The following is a 17808-nucleotide window of genomic DNA, read 5'->3' as shown; positions in this document are numbered from 1 at the left end:
GTGTAACAAGCGCTCCCTCTTAGTCGCCTTCTTTACGCATGCTTCCCCTCATATTATCCTCATAAAGTCCGGTTGCTATTGGTTAAGTCTACAGGCAATGTTTGGCACTAGAGCTAATTAAATTACCTTTAAAACAAGGGTAAGCATGGCTAATTTGAATTGTGCAGCCCAGAGATATTGCAAGGCATAAACGGCACACAGGCAGACTAGTGACTGGATCATTGCAATCTGTTAGAAAATTAGATGGAAAATTGAAAAATATTTCTTTCAAAAAAACTTTGTAGCCATCAAAATGCTTCAGTGTGATTTATGGGGTAACATTGTTGTGTAAAAGCAATAAGGACAATTTGGAATAATTTGGCACATTTGGAGAGGTTTGGAGACGCTGGTGACTCTAGAGGTTAAAAGTCTCATAGCTCTGGAACTGTTATACCTAGAGATCGGAGATTTTCCACAGCTGTGGTTGACATAATGCAGAATAAATGTAATACAATGAAACATGCCTATTGTCAAACATGTATTTGTTACTGCTATTCAAGGAAGGTCTATTATTTTTTGGAAGAACAAGACAACTTTTAGTCATGTTTTATCTTCTGCAGTTTGGGCTTAATTTTAGTCACACTATTTCCATTTATATTTTCATAAACTAGCGTTTATGTGTGTTAGCTTTCAAATTATGTATCACACATGTAATTTGGGCTTACAGTTCCTTAGTTATTTTCTTCTATATTTGGCAAGGATTACTTAAAATTAGGTGGGTGTAAATAAGCCTTAAACCATGAGGCATTATTAAAGCCAGGTTTTCTCCTGGTGGTGGCCACTTTGTATGACTTGCAATAAATTACTTCTTTACACCAGGATTTGGTAAACTGATTCATATTCTTATGGTGCTGCTTTCATTTAGTGGGGCATTTTGATGTTTCTTTTCAGGATTCTTGATTAAAAGGAACTTTTCTTGTTCAAGATCTTCCATGTTTAGACTCGTCAGAGTTAAACCAGATCATTCTACACTGATCGGAGATTCCATAAAACATCATTTGTAGTTTTTGAAACCTTTATTCTGTTTTTAGAAGAAATTATAAAATTATTTTTTTTATAGTTTCTTTGGAAGCACAGCAATTATATTAGTCAAACCTGGGATGAAATAATACTTTCTCCCTTTAATCCAGAAAGAAATATAGTGTAAATAAGATCAAACACAAAATGGCTCTTAGTGTATTTCTGTTGTGAAATATCTACGGAGATATTGCATAATTTCGATAGAGAATATCCCTTTTTATTACTATTATGTGCGGGGAAAAAATCTAGAAGCTATACTGAAGTGCCTGAGGAGCCACATGTGGCCCCATAGGAACAGGTTGCAGATCCCTTGTCTGTAAATGTCCTCAAATTTATGTTCATCAAATTTATCAGACAACAATTACAGTGAACACATTTGGAGAATTATTTTTTTAAATATTATTTTTACTTAAATGATAAAGAAAAAACATCTATATTTTGACCTTTAGCGAAGTAGCTCTTGGCTTACGACAGTTATCTGGGCTAAATGATCTAAATTGAAGCAATAAACATGTCATATAGTTGAAAAATCAGGCTAATTACATAAGGAATACAATTTTTGCCTAAAATGAATAATTACCGTCATGGCCAGAATTGCCTCCCTGCTCTTTAAAGGAATAGTACACCCAAAACATGATTAGCCTTCATTTTCTACCCACCCCCATGCTGAACAACACTCTGGAGTACTTTTTTGATATCTCAAATGCATCTGGAGATCTGGGAGCCTTCTTGCTGTCTGCTGTCATTCAAATAATGGAGGTCTATGGTGTCCGAGACAGAAAGCTCCATAAAAGTCCACAAAAAACGTGTCAATATTCCTCCACACTGCTCGTCCAATGTATTCCAAGTGTCCTGAGTGGGTAGCATCCAGAATTTACTCGAAACGAAGTCATTTAGAATGTTTTTAGAGCATAAACAGTAGTGTATAGGATTTCCTGAAAGCGCGCACATGCGCGTTCACGAGCCTACGGAAGCCGGCAGACCAAACCAGATGAAAGTGCGCATTCAGTGTCTGCTCTGCCAATAATGCAAGCGTAGAAGAAGAAATGTGCTGTTTACCTGTGCAAAGAAAGAAACAACGAAAGAAAAATGTCTGAGGACTTCAGTGTTGAGGAAGAGCATGAGTTCTTTGCCGAGCTGAATGCGCTGGTTTGGTCTGCCGGCTTCCGTAGGCTCGTGAACGCGCATGTGCGCGCTTTCAGGAAATCCTATACACTACTGTTTATGCTCTAAAAACATTCTAAATAACTTCGTTTCGAGTAAATTCTGGATGCTACCCACTCAGGACACTTGGAATACATTGGACGAGCAGTATGGAGGAATATTGACACGTTTTTTGTGGACTTTTATGGACCTTTCTGTCTCGGGCACCATAGACCTCCATTATTTGAATGTCAGCAGACAGCAAGAAGCCTCCCAGATCTCCAGATGCATTTGAGATATCAAAAAAGTACTCCAGAGTGTTGTTCAGCATGGGGGTGAGTAGAAAATGAAGGCTAATCATGTTTTGGGTGTACTATTCCTTTAAGCTCAGACAAATTATCCATCTGATTTCTTCCCTCTTAATTTCTTTGAGATCAGGTGGGAAGGTGCTGCTGCACTTGAAAAAATCTAAACCTAGATAAGTCATTATTTCTTAAAATAAGTGCAATTTTTCTTGGATTGAGGAGGAAAAAGATCCACTTTGCCATGGAACAAGACAAATTACATTTAAAATAAGAAAACACAATTGCATCGTCTTATTTCAAGTGCATTTTATCTAAATATCTTATTTTAAGAGTAAAAGCATTCTTTCCATTGGCAAACTATCTCACTTACCTACTCAAATTAAGGGTAAATGCACGTAATTTGAAAAATTTTGACTTATTTCTACAGGTGCTGGTCATAAAATTAGAATATCATGAAAAAGTAGATTGATTTCAGTAATTCCATTTAAAAAGTGTAACTTGTATATTATATTCATACATTACATACAAACTCATATATTTCAGATGTTTATTTTGTTTAATTTTGATGATTACAAATGACAACAAATGAAAATCTCAAATTCATCATATCAGAAAATTAGAATATTGTGAAAAGGTTCAAAATTGATGGCCCCTGGTGCCACACTCTAATCAGCTAATTAACTCAAACCACCTGCAAAAGCCTTTAAATGGTCTTTCAGTCTAGTTGTATAGGCTACACAATCATGGGGAAGACTGCTGACTTGACAGTTGTCCAAAAGACGACCATCGACACCTTGCACAAGGAGGGCAAGACACAAAAGGTCATCGCTAAAGAGGCTGGCTGTTCACAGAGCTCAGTGTCCAAGCACATTAATAGAGAGGCGAAGGGAAGGAAAAGATGTGGTCGAAAAAAGTGTACAAGCAAGAGAGATAACCGCACCCTGGAGAGGATTGTGAAACAAAACCCATTCAAAAATGTGGGGGAGATTCACAAAGAGTGGACTGCAGCTGGAGTGAGTGCTTCAAGAACCACCACACACAGACGTATGAAAGACATGGGTTTCTGCTGTCGCATTCCTTGTGTCAAGCCACTCTTGAACCACAGACAGCGTCAGAAGCGTCTTGCCTGGGCTAAAGAGAAACAGGACTGGACTGCTGGTGAGTTGTCCAAAGTCATGTTCTCTGATGAAAGTAAATTTTGCATTTCCTTTGGAAATCAAGGTCCCAGAGTCTGGAGGAAAAGAAGAGAGGCACTTCATCCACGTTGCTTGAAGTCCAGTGTAAAGTTTCCACAGTCAGTGATGGTTTGGGGTGCCATGTCATCTGCTGGTGTTGGTCCATTGTGTTTTCTGAGGTCCAGGGTCAACGCAGCCACATACCAGGAAGTTTTAGAGCACTTCATGCTTCCTGCAGCTGACCAACTTTTTGGAGATGCAGATTTCATTTTCCAACAGGACTTGGCACCTGCACACAGTGCCAAAGCTACCAGTACCTGGTTGAAGGACCATGGTATCCCTGTTCTTAATTGGCCAGCAAACTCTCCTGACCTTAACCCCATAGAAAATCTATGGGGTATTGTGAAGAAGAAGATGCAATACACCAGACCCAACAATTCAGAAGAGCTAAAAGCCACTATTAGAGCAACCTGGGCTATCATAACACCTGAGCAGTGCCACAGACTGATCGACTCCATGCCACGCCGCATTGCTGCAGTAATACAGGCCAAAGGAGGCCCAACTAAATACTGAGTGCTGTACATGCTCATACTTTTCATGTTCATACTTTTCAGTTGGCCAACATTTCTATAAATCCTTTGTTTTTATTGGTCTTCAGTAATATTCTAATTTTCTGATATGATGAATTTGAGATTTTCATTTGTTGTCATTTGTAATCATCAAAATTAAACAAAATAAACATCTGAAATATATGAGTTTGTATGTAATGTATGAATATAATATACAAGTTTCACTTTTTAAATGGAATTACTGAAATCAATCTACTTTTTCATGATATTCTAATTTTATGACCAGCACCTGTAGATTGTTTTTCCAGTGTGGAGCCTGTCTTACATGTTAGTAGTAGTCCTCCATCTGCCTGAAGATTTCCATTCAGAAATGGCAAGAACAGGCAAACTTATGAAGTTTCTGTCCATTTAAAATAGAATTAGGTCCGTCTAGAAAAAAAGAAAGTTAAAATCAATGAGTACAAGAGAAACAAAAGTATAATATCTGACTCACATTGGATTGCTTTTATGTATTATATTTTGGGTTATATACATATTTCAGGACCCATATGCTTCCATTTGTGATGGATTTCCACTTGCCTTCATCCCCAAATTTATTTACAAATTTTGGAGACCATAAAGCCAGTGACATCAGTTTTGAAAAACATAAAAGTTATGTAAAAAAAAAAAAGCAATTAGTGAGGTAAGTGTGGGTTAATTAGATTATTTAAAAGAAATTGCAAGTTGTGGTTTCCTGTTTCATGGTAGAAAAAACTTACATTAGGGTGTAGTTATTACTATTTATATAATATTTCTCTCTTTATATTTTACATACTTTAAATATCATAATTTCATTCGGTAATGAATAAAAAATATGCGGTACTCCAAATATGATTTGATCTTTTATTCTGTTAGGATCTAAGAGAGAGAGGTGAGTCTGAATTCAGTTTTCTCTGCACACGCATTACTTGAAGCCACTGCTTGAATTCAGAAGCACCTATCTGAGGTCATGGACGGTCACAGGCTGGCAGCTGAATATTTCAAACGCTTCTCAGACTCTCAGGGTTCACACACAGGCCGCTGAGCTCTCCCCGCCTGTGTTACCCTGTGTGGCCTGCAGAGGTCAGTGTCTCTCACATTAAGCCTCCTTTCCAGAGAGATTCCCCCTGCTCTGCCTGATATTTTGAGATACACTGGATCACCTTTATTACATCTAAACATTTGGTCGTTTATTTACAAATGTAGCCTTATTTGGTTGAATTAGTTTGAAGATTTAAAATGTTCTGTGTTTCTTCACTGACTGTAAAAATGTTTGATTTAAAGGATGTTAGGGGTTTTGTTTTTAACCACTGTTTTTCACGCCTCTTGATCAAACCCACCCTGGTGATTCTCCCCCATTATGGTGTAATCTCCCAGTTTAAAGCATGATCTCCCCTCTCTGTCTGTCTGTGATCCCCTCTCGCACCTCCATTGAGGTCTCTGCTCCTCATTCATGTATCCATTCAGCCATTCACACTGCACACAGTGAGATTATAGCACATCACTCGAGCTGTGAATGTTGTGTCATCTTCACACCTCCGGTTTGATGGGCTCCCTGCGTGTTTTGTTTTATTTGGCCTGTGAGTGTGTGTGTGTGTTTTTCTTTTCTCCAACCCACCGTGACTGGCTGGCACCACGATCAGGGATGTCACACGACGTATTCTGTATCCTCCAAGACAGCAGAAGACTTGCTCGCCCATGTGACCACTGCCTCAAGTTTAACCTGTTACCATGGAGACAGGCCAGCCAATGAGAAGTCAGCAGACGGTTACGATGTTGACAGGAAGCTTTTTGTTTTAAGGGGTGACCTATTTTTTTTTCTCCTTCCTCCCCCCTTCATCCGCAGCCATACACAGACGCAGACCCCACTACTAACACACGTGTATGTTCATAGATATAGAAAAATAAATCACAAAGGAGCTCTACTCAAACAGATTGTTGTGAATTGTTGGGTTTAAGGGATGGGTTGAGATGTTTGAAGCTTAAAAAAAAAAAAGGTTATAAAGTAATTTGAAAAAATTGGGTCACCGCTATGAAACAATTAGATCTATATTAACAAATGTTCTTATATCTGTTTTGAATCTCGTATTTCAGTGATTTCTGAACTTTTTTCCTTTACTTTCCTTTAAAGAGAAGAAAATATGTTATCTTGCTGACATCTCCCTAATATCCAGCCTTAACCCAACTGGCAGCGGTGTCAAAAGTACACACATTTGTTACTTGAGTAGAGCTTAAAAACACTCTGGTAAAAGTTGAAGCATCAACTTGACCTCTTTACTCAAGCAAAAGTGAAAAAGTATGTGCTCCAAAAACTACTTAAAGTATAAAAGTATAAAGTAACCTTTAAAAAAACAGCCAGATGCCACTATATGAACTGAAAGCTCAATTTTTCGACTATTTCAAAACATTCTTTGAGATAGGACCAAGGATAAGGGAGGTCTTTCAGACATTTCAACATCTTTTTCTGAATCCAACATCGTAGCATGGCATAGACAATTCACGTTTGCAGTTTGAAGAACACCTGCTTGCTTCTGATGATTTCCTTTAGCTAACCAATGGGTGTTTGCGTTATATGACTCATCCAATCACACTAGTTTTCACTATATGTGGATGGCGCCAATGATCTGCATTGGATGGCGCACATGACATGAAATAAATATTTATAAACATTAAACCGAAGCCAAGAGTAACGAGTAGCGCTTGTTTTTAAAATGAAAGGAATAGAAAGTACAGATACTAGTGTGAAAAAGTAGTCACAAGTAGGAAGATAAATAGATAATGGAGTATAGATGCCTAAAAAGTGTATTTAAGTACAGTAAAAAACGTATTTGTATTTCGTTACTTGACACCTCTAGCCTCGTGAGACCATCCTGATCTCGCAAGCTTTCAAGATTTCACTCGCTAATCAGTCTGGAGACTCTCCGTTAAAGAAAATTTGGAGCCGTTCACCAAACGAACGTCCAATCAGCGTTGGCTTTGAGGCGGGTTGAGGTGTGACGCAACGAGAAGCGCGACAGTTCAGTCTAAAGAACATGCCGGCTTCAGCCGATGAAACTAGCGTTAGCGTGGCTATCGAGCAAGTTTTATCGAAATTACAGAGTATTTCTTCACTAAAAGAAGAGCAAAACACTGCTCTGGAGGCTTTTCTCAGAGGAAAAGATGTTTTTGCTCTTCTCCCGACTGGTTTCGGCAAGAGTTTGATCGATCAATTGGCTCCTCTTCGTCGTCGCTCTGTTACGTCATATGCTTCGTTGATCTGATTGGTTTATTTGGCCCGTCTATCACCAACATAGGCCAATCAACTAACCAGTATTTCCGCCCCTTCCCAAAATTACTTCAACGGAAGGTTTCCAGATGGATATGCGTAGCAAATCCATCTGGCGGAGTCAGGTTATGACACCTCTGCTAACTGGGTAACATTTAATCAGTAGAAAACTTCTTGGAGCCATTTACTAGTTTCTAAAATTGGTCTGTGAAACCTTTCCCATCCTCACTTTCTTTTCTGAGATGTTTTGGTAGATCCTCTCAGCTGGTCGGTTCAAAAGTTTACTGTAGCTCAACCAATGACTTTCAGTTTTAATGCATCGCTGTACCAGGAGGTTACTTTGCTTGAAATCATTTATTGTGCCTGTTTTTTTTTTCTCTGTATGTGTTTCACGTAGAAAAATTGTGTCTCATTGAAAATGAAGTGAATGTAACGAATCTAATTGTATTGAACAATCTTTTTTAAAACATGTTCTTTTATTAACCTGCAGGGAAGATATATATTTCTGCTTTTTTTACATGTTACATGGGGGGGAAAGTATTCCTGGTTTCAGCTGCATGTTTTAAATGCTTATTGCACATATATTTTTATGAATTGGAATAGAGTTAGTGCGCATCTAAGGATAATCCTGAAACGCGTACTGAGACTGGTAACAAAGCTACAGGGAAGCCTAAATATCATACAGCCTTACTTTTCTATTCAGAAGTGGCTCTAATTAGATATAGTTTTTGTGGTTTTGTTTACAAAGCAGGTTTTACACAGGAAGAGGACTAATGGTGCAGAGCTGCCTCCTGCTTTTACTTCCTTCCTAAATATGTGATCTCTGTTTAAAGTTTTCTTTTGGTCATAGCCCCGCTTACACCAGCTGTTAACTTAACCCTCTGGGACTAATAAGCCTTTTTAATAAACCATATTAAGATGCCTGTTTTATGCAAGTATCAAGGAAGTTTGTTCCACTGAAAAAATAAAATCTGTTGACGATATCCTAATAAAATGTTAAATTAATTTAATCAGGAGATGATCCTGCCTCAAAGTTGGCAGGTTGCATGGATGCAATAGTGACTTGTGTTTAAACTGGATCAATTACACTCAGACAGACACAAGGCATCACTATAGGGCAGCATGCGTCCCACACTGAGGAAGGTCATCATTGAAGCATAGAAATGATGGGTCCTACCCATGCACAGGGTGGGATGGGTACTGAACCCCACCTAACTTAGCAACACCTCCAAATCCAGCCGCGAAGGTCAAGCCCCGGATCAAGTGCCCCTAGCAATACGACCACCCAGTACAAAGACTCCTGTAGAGCCCCCCGACATGCCTGGTTGGCAGAGGGATCGTTGTAGAGGGGACGGATTACAAATTCCCTAATGAGCGAAACAGACGACCACATCTTACCCCCTCTGTCACTCAATTACTAAATGCAGCCCTGCCATTTCTGTCTGTGTGCTACTTCCTTTTTAGTTCATTAAAAAGAGGGGAATCATTCCTTTCCGCCTGTTTTGCTAATAATAGTTGCCGCCAAAACAATTAGCAAATCCCCCAGTTTTTCTGACATGCTTATATAACAAGCTCAGCATGGGTGAGATTTCATCCTGAGATCCGACATCTGTTCACAAATCAAACGAGGCATAAATATAGAGTAAGATATTGACTGCATATAACCTTTAAACAGAACCTTCCTTCAAAACTCCTGAACTACCACAAGCTTCAGATCTAAAATGAAGCCAGAAATAGAGACAGAAAAGTATGCAAATACTTTTCTTTCTTTTATTTTTAGGCTAAAAATAAAAATCCTCAGGCAGCTTCTAACATCAGAAAAGCTTCTTGCTTATTTCCCTCAACTTTAATGAGCGAAACTATGAGATAAAACTTTTTCTTTTTAAAGTGCCACTTTATTACAAAAGTATAAACTTGACTTGACATTTCATGAATAGTATTCTTGATATAAAACATTACAATCTTTTGCACTTTAGCACTTAAATTACACGCTTTTTCGAATACAAGACCCTGTAGTCTGGATAGCAAACACACAACATTAGCTGCCACATTTAAAACTTAGCAGGGCTTTTTCCAAGAACACAACAGAGCTTCATGGCTTCGATAAAACAACAAACAGAGAGATTAACACGGAATAATTTTTTTTTTTTTTTACAATGCAGCTGTTTTGTAGTTTTGTGTCACAATATAAGTCATTCCAAAAAACACAACTGAACATAATAGAAAAAGATAGATTTCTTGACACTGATGTTATATTTATTATTCTTTTTCTTTTTGTCATGTACATACACGTTGCATCAACATACAGTATCACATTGTTTGTTTTGGGAATATTTGGTTGAGTGACGTTTCTGTTATTATTCAGGTTTTGGATGTAAACTTAACGGTTTTATCCAAAAAGGGGGCGGTTGATGCTCTTTTGCTATGTCTTTTTTTTTTTCTTTCCTGCGATATATTTTAACACCGATAACAGAGTTTTCCTCAATGGAGTGATGTTGAGACATGACAATTGCTAACACAATTTTCTGATGATCCACAGATGTGACTGAGCAGACAGGGGCGTGTTAAGGAAGGGGCGGTTGGAGGGGGTGGGTGGTCTCCACGTTTAGGACTCGAACAGTTCTCCTGGATTCATTTGAGCTCGTGTGTTTATCGTAGGCACAGCAGAGGATTTAGACGCTCTCCTCGGCTGCTCAGATCTCCACTAAGCCAAACACATCCTTCATCAAACCGGCTCCACAGAGTAATAAAGCAACACGGTTAAAAAAAACAGGAAAAAAAAAAAGGTAAACAACTACGGATGAAAATAAAAACATTTATATAGAGAAACCACATACAGAGCTTGTTTTTTTTTAGTTTTTTTCAATTATTTTTTTTTTGTTTTTCTCTTTTTTTTTTTAGGCATGCATCTCGTAGCAGGCAAAGTGCAAGAACAGGATCAACAAAGTAAAACACCTCATATACAGACAGCAGTGGAGACAGTGTTCAATCCATGTCGGGTGAAACTTCATGGAGGGAAGTATCTGATTGGCTTTTGTTTTGTTTTTTTTTGTTAAGGTGAAATGGTCTTAATTTGTCAAAGCGTTTAGGAGGAATGCAATATGTGTGCAATTAATTTTTTTATTAAAATACTTGGTTATATAATTCTTGATCCCTGAGCTTTCAAGAGTTTTTTATTTATGTTTCATTTAAATTCTATCCTAAATCACATCTGGTCAAATATACAGGGAAGTGCTACTAAAATAATTCCCCAATTAGAGGTCCGGCTCGGACCGAATAAAGGACTATTTTTACCCGCAACAATTGAGGAAGAATTTAGGCTTCTAACTTTATTGTGCTTTGCACAGACGTATCAGTAAAACTGAAGTGCTACTGTTTGCCTACAGATTGCTCTGTGATGGTCTTGTGCTCATTTATTATTTACTACCTTTGGATTCTTTTAAGGTTTGCAGACAGGACTTTGTATTCAGCCCAGGTCATAACAGATCAACATTACCACCCAAGGCCTCTGGAGCCTGTGAAAGGCCTGATGTTACTTAAATGTAAACAGTATGTGTGGGTGAGCATGACAGGGACCCAGCAGTCACTCCTCGAGGTGTCGATGGGGGTCACAGTGCAGCCGCTGCCTCAGAGCCCTGTAACATACATCTCCATGCCGTCGTTAAAGGTGAAGATGGTGGTGGTGCTGGATGTGGCGGAGCCCTGCTTCAGGTCACCGATGCTCTCATACAGGTTCTCTCCCGGCAGCAGCAGGGCTTTGGCAGGCAGGTGTTGTAACTTGGGGGTCTGCTGCGTGGGCGGCGGCGGAGGAGGATGCTGCTGCTGCAGTGGCTGCTGGGCTTTCTTCCTCCTTGGTCGAAGGGTGGCACATGTGTTCGGAGGCCTCTCCCTTTTCCATGCGCCTCCACCTTCCAGGTTATCGTACGCTTGATCGCACTCCTCCGTGCCGATGGACTCGTAGCAGTGGTCGTCCAGGGATCCCCCAGCTGCTTTGCCTTCTTGAGGGGCCCATGTCTGAGGTTTGACCACCACACTGAATCCACCGTCTCGATCCCGGTCCCAGTCGCCTCGACCTAAGGTCCGGAAGCCAAGGTTGGCTGGTGGAGACCCTGGTATCGCTCTCTTCTTCTTGCCAGGTTTGCAGACTTTGGAGTACATCTCAGCCACCTGGAAACACAGAAAAAATGTTGAATTTCTTTATTCAGAGACTTAAAAACTTGTTTAGGGATTTTGTCCTTTAAAGATGGACACTTGTTAGGCTAGTCTTACCTTAAAACTGTTAATTTTGTTTAAATGATCTCTCTTTACTGCTGACAAAGTCCTCTTTCAAAAAAATTTGCATTTATACAACCCTAATAGCTTTTAATTCTTTTATAAAGATTTTCAGGTCAAAGATCCTCTTAGATTTCAGGTCTTGACTTTAAACCATTCTATCACTTAAATGTTCTTTGATCGAAACATTCCCTCTGAAGCGCCTCTTGTATGTTTCATGAAGACGGTGACGTTTTCAGATTTATTTTCAGCATTAGTTTTACTTCACAGTTTTTCTTTTAACAACTTTTTTTTTCCTGGCACAGATTAAAATCAATTTTTTCCTGAAATCCTGAGGTTTGATTTCTGCAGCTCCTCCAGAGGTAACATGATTAATGTTATCCTAGCCTGGAGGTAAACATTAAGTAGATTGCAATGTCTTTGTAGGTTTTGTGCTGTGCCCCTCTCTCTGCTTTCAGAATGATCGATTAAACAGTTACGTGAGGTATGAAAAGACGAGTTTATTGTTTTGATGACCTAACACTTTTTAACCCTGATCTCTTTGTTCATTGCTCTTGCTGAAGATTATTTCTTGATTGTTCAATGACTAACAATTTTAAACCTTAAAAGACCAGCTAGATTTAAAACGATAAGTACTAAAGAAAAGATGGAAAAGCAACTAAAAATTCAAGTTACAAACTTATACTTAGCTGATCTCAAAACTAGAAAATTATTATCTAGATAACTACAATCTAGACAGTACTTGCTTGATTACAGGTACATTTAAATAGCGGATATCATAAAATTCTTCGAATATCTGTTGTCAATCATTTCAGAAAGGGAAACATAAATATTACATAGATTAATTGCAGAATAAGGAACTTCTTTCTTCAAACCTAAACATATTTAATTTAGATGATTATGGCAAACAAATAATAGAAATTACAAATATTAGTTTCTAAGACAATCAGCATATTACATAAGATAAACTAGACTGAATGCATCAGCGGAGCGTGGCACAGAAATGATTGCTTGATATTGGTATTTGACAGTAAATAGGTGTCTTTTGCTTGGGGATAATAATGTAGTGACTGGATTATGAGCTTTTTGCTCTGTGTTTTATCCCCCCATGAATCTCAGGTACTTTTTGGTATCTCCTCTTATATCATCTAACTAATTATGCAATCAGCAGCAAACGATCATCTCCGCACTGTGAAAACTAGAATAACCAATGCCTAAAGAGCAACTGGGAGCAATGAAAATACATGAAAGCTGACAGGCATGTTGTAGACCAGATCAGAACATCTGACTGAAGAAGACCATCAAATTATTGCTTGATGAAATGCTGCCTGCTAGATGTGCACTGTAGAGTTGTTTTTAATCCAGGTCGTGAAGCAAAGTGTTTGGTATATATAGAAGTTTGTTTTTCTTTCTGCACAATAGTACAAATGTTATTCAATCCGTCTACTGAGCAATGAAGTGAAAAGTGCTTCAGGGAGCTAAAATAAAACACTGCACAGATATGACCTTCATTAAAAGTAATCACAAGCTTAGGAAACGAAGAAACATCCTCACTTTAAATCGTATCACTAGTAGCAACCAAATAAACATTTAATCAAGTAAAGGCAGAAAAGGAAGGACCTCCCTGATTTGTTTTCAGCTTTATTTGAAATACACCACAGAAACAAAGGTTTTTATACCAACTGTGTTTTCATCAGAGTCCAAAACCTTTACAAACACCTTGAAACAAACTTGATCTATTTTAGTAGCGTTTATAAGGGCTTAAGGTAAAACTGTTTTTGTAGTTGTATTTATAGTATCAGTATTTGTTTTATTAAGATTTATGAAACATATACTTAGAAGTTAGATATTTTAACTGTGATTGTATAACTTTCCATATATTATTATACATAAAAAACTCCTTTCTCAATCTTAGGGCTGAATGGAAGAGGATTAGGGCCACTGGAAAAAAAAGGGGAACTGATTTTTAAATATTATTTCAGATTAATATGGGAAAAGGTCAGAATTCTGACTTTAATCTCAGAATTCTGACTTAAATCTCGGAATGTTGGATCTTAATGTAGATGGGCACCATGTAGGAAGAGATGTGGGAGCGCTCAGCTTCACTGACAAAGATGTGAGTTGTTTGGGAGGAGAGTAACACATTGGTGGAAAATGGCGGAATTAGGCAACTTTTTACGTGTCCGAGGCATCCCCGGTGATGCTATTTCATTAATGGAGGAGCAGAAGGTGATTAAAACGAGAGCTAGTTTAATTTCTAAAACAGACATGGCTACAGCTTGATGCTAACATGTTTGTTAGCTGTCAATATTCAGTCAGAATTCTGAGATTAAAGTCAGAATTCTGAGGGAAAAAGTCATATTTTCTCATATTATACTGAAATGAAATTTTAAAAAAAAGTTTACTTTTTTTTTTCAGTGGCCTTAATCCTCTTTATTAAACAATAGAAATATTAAGACATTAATTCCCTAATATTTCTCTCTAGGACCAACTCCAGCTTATACAACAGTAAACCAGTTGAACGAACAAAGTCAACTTTAGTAAATTACATATTTTAGTAAGTGAGCTGTTTATTTTTCACCTGTTTATCTTAACATGTAACAAGATTCAAAATTGCTATCAATAGGTTGATTAAAAAGATAAAATTTGTTCTACAAGCCCACCCCCCTCCCCCAGATCTAAATATGTTGGAAAACAGATATTTAGCTTCGGACTCAATGTCACTTTCCATCCACGCTTAAAGACATGCAAAAAAAAAAAAAAGACATGCACCTCCAGACTTACACATTTCATTGCAACAGAAAGTGTTCTTACAAGATATTGGAAACTCGATACAAACTCTGAACCCACTTATTCTACTTCAAAATTTGACAATACTTAAATGTGGCCATTCGTTTTAGGGGACAAACCAGTTTTTCTGGTGGGGAAATATCTGGAAAAGGTTGAGGGGAATGAATACTTTCTTTTAGATGAATGCAAATAAACTAAGATTTAAAAATTTTATATTGTATTCTGGGCATGACAGACTGTTTTAATCCCATTATAAGTCTTCGTCACTCACCACTGCTGCAGATGGTTGTAAATTCTCCATTGTATGAGCTCCCAGTGGACCCAGAGCTTTATTCTGGAGCATCAGCATGTCATCCTCCTCTGGAGGCTTCCAGATGTACTGCTCTCCGTTTCCCATAAACATCACTTCCTGTTAACAAAGCATTTAATCATACGTTAGGACAAAGTTTCTCGCATGTTAAGGAATGTGGCTGCAGAGATGGGAGGACCTCTTTGACTGTAAAAAGTGCAATTTGAAACGGGCTCATGGATGACAAATTAACCCTTCTTAAGAATAGGTACATTGCTGGAGTCGTGTTAAATGGATTTCATAGAGCGCTGAAGAGATTTTCCCTAAAAGGTGGAGCCTGTGAAGAAGCAGGTGCCTCTATTGTAGATGACTCTATTTCACTGAGTTGCATCATCCACAAGAAAATCTGTGGCAAACAGACCTTTGATCAGACGGCGTTCTCATGTAAGCCTGTGAACTGTGCGTGTAAATGAACCCTGGTCACAGCAGATAGCGTAACCTTCCTGACCTCAAATGGGGCAACAAATGGTGTCATCTGGAGGGGAGCAAAGAGTCAGACAACCTGCAGTCCAGCTGCTGCAAACATATGGAGGAGGTGACACAGTTGAAGGCAGAAACATCCCAACAATCAGTAAAAACCTTATGACCAATAAACAAGCTCCTTGCCTGGACTTCAAAGAGATTTTTACAGAAGTGCCAGCGCATCCGAACAGCCGAGGGCCAAGGGAAACTATCACTGGCAGAATTACAGCCCTGCAGGTCCTCCACAGAATTTAGAGAAAAATCTCACAGAGACTCCAGAAATTGATTGATGCGCTTCAAACTCCAAAGAAAAAAAAGCATTTCTCACACAAAATTAAAAGAGGTGATCATTGATTTTTAACCTTGTTTTGCTTTCTGCACCCCCGTTAAAATGCCTTTTAACCATAGGAAATTATAAATGTATATGTGTTGCAAACCTTCTCTACATTTCAACCTCCCTTAAAAAACAAAAACATTTGTTAGGAAGGTAAAAAGACAAAAAAATAATCATATGCACTCCATAAAAGTAATGGATAAATGTGCATATCCTTATTATATTGCTGTAAAGCCCATTTCAATTTACTCACAGCATGTGGTCTTTTGGAGCTCACACCTATTAATTATAGTGAATTTATTAACACTGAATTTGTGCTCCTTGAGTTTCGCTTACTTGCATCATATGGCTATAGCCATCGATAGACATAAACTAATTGAGGACTTAAGTAATTATGGTTTCCTACCTGTGAATCATATTCTCCTAGACTATAGGGTTTCATGAAGGAATCAGTTTCCTCTGAAGAAAACTAACTAATCTGACTAAAATATGTTAAACCTTGTGGAAGAATGGTCAAATGAAGCCATTTTCTGATTCAATGTTCAAGACCAAAATAAAACCATGCCCACGATGAGATATGGTGGTGGCAGCATCATACTCTGGGTTTATTTTAAAATGATTAAAAGTTGTAAAACGCTGAAGTGTTTGCAGGAAAGCTAGAGATGCTGCACACATAAAACTGGGCCAAGAAGGAGCTGCTTCTACCGAGTGTGCTGATGAAGGTTCCCAGTCATCCAGGTCATAGTCATTCCGTAAAAATTCAAAAAATATCCACTGGACTTGGTTTCCAAGATTTGAAGACGTTTAGCCACCTCTCCAGGAAGCTTTCTCAATTCAAACCGAGTGTTTAGGATGGTGTAAACTTCAGTAACAAGGTTATCACAACGGATTTATTAAATGCTTGTTTTCATTTAATTTGTGCAGCACTGTTAAAATGTTTTGCGTTTTTCTCATTTACAGATCCCCCTGAAACATGGTAATCTCTAAGATCCTTGTTGGAAGTTGCCATTCAGGTCAGGCAGCAGTTTCCGTTTATTATGATACTTGCAGATGTGGCTCTGATCTGTGGGGAAAGTAGGAAGCTGGAAGTCAAAAACCTGGAGAGGCAGGTATGTTAATCAGATAAGCCAAAAAAAGAAGAGTTTGTTTCCAAGTTTGAAGATGTTTCGCTTCCCATCCAGGAAGATTTTCAATTCAAAATGTCAGGAATAGTGTTGAGTTCGAGGTTTTTTACAGTAACCCATCAAAACCTTGTTTTTGTTTTGAAAACATGAAAATAGAAACGGGGTTGTTTGGCTTATTTTGTTAGCCTGGAATAACTATGACCTGGATGACTGAGAATCTTCACCCGCTTAATCAGATAAGGTGCTTGGGGCTAAAGACGTCAAGAAAAAGGCAAAGTAAAAGAGGGTTAAAGAGGAGCGGGGAACGGTGAGATGAACATGTGGCACTAGGAGTAAATTTGCTTGCATCCTTTTGCTTTTTAGTGCTCTTAAATGTTTAAGATAAATCATCATCTACTGAAACCAAACAAATATAAGATGACTAAATACAAAATCTAATTTCCTGTTGTTGATTTGATTTATGAAGAACTAAAGAAGCTTTCAAATCTACCTACGTGTTCGTATTATTCCCTGCGAGATAAATTCTTGCAGGAGGATGCACGTGTATTTGCTGCCATCACATATGTCAAAATGTACAATTCCTTTTTCAAGAGAACAGTAAGAGTGTTTAAAACATCAGCTATTGCGGTTTTTCATGGTCACTAGAAAAAAACAGCACATCAAAATCCATCTGCCTGACAAATTAAAGTAAAAAAAGAAGCAGCTGGTGATTCAGATGGTTTAAATGGTGTGAAGTGTTCGTAGTGGCAAGACGGCGTGAAGCAAATGCCTACAGTGAAGAATGGTGGTTGTAATATCTGAACCATGAATGAACCAGGGCTGAACCATGTGCTCGGACCAGGATCCTGTCCCTTTAGGAAAGTGGGCCAGAAGGCAATATTCCAGCACAACAATGACCGAAATAAAACACTGACCAGATGAACACTGTCTAGTTTTAAGGCTA

The 17808-nt window shown here is 38.3% G+C and overlaps 1 protein-coding gene across 2 annotated transcripts in view; it reads right to left on the bottom strand.

The window, feature by feature from the left end:
- Positions 1–9888: 9888 nt before the first annotated feature.
- Positions 9889–17808, bottom strand: part of si:dkey-70p6.1 (uncharacterized protein LOC570575 homolog) — a 37605-nt gene continuing 29685 nt past the window's right edge. For both annotated transcript variants that reach the window (XM_038309320.1, XM_038309322.1), the window contains exons 6-7: positions 14868–15005; positions 9889–11701 (exon numbers count right to left, since the gene is read on the bottom strand). In XM_038309320.1, coding sequence (XP_038165248.1) covers positions 11162–11701; positions 14868–15005 — 678 coding nt within the window. In that variant the 3' untranslated portion in view covers positions 9889–11161. The remainder of the gene's footprint in view (positions 11702–14867; positions 15006–17808) is intronic.

This window comes from Cyprinodon tularosa, unplaced genomic scaffold (genome assembly GCF_016077235.1).
Source record: "Cyprinodon tularosa strain WSP-4 unplaced genomic scaffold, ASM1607723v1 ctg66, whole genome shotgun sequence".
Classification (NCBI taxonomy): Eukaryota; Metazoa; Chordata; class Actinopteri; order Cyprinodontiformes; family Cyprinodontidae; genus Cyprinodon; species Cyprinodon tularosa.
Note: the sequence above shows the minus strand (reverse complement) of the source record. Positions and strands in the feature narration are given on the sequence as shown.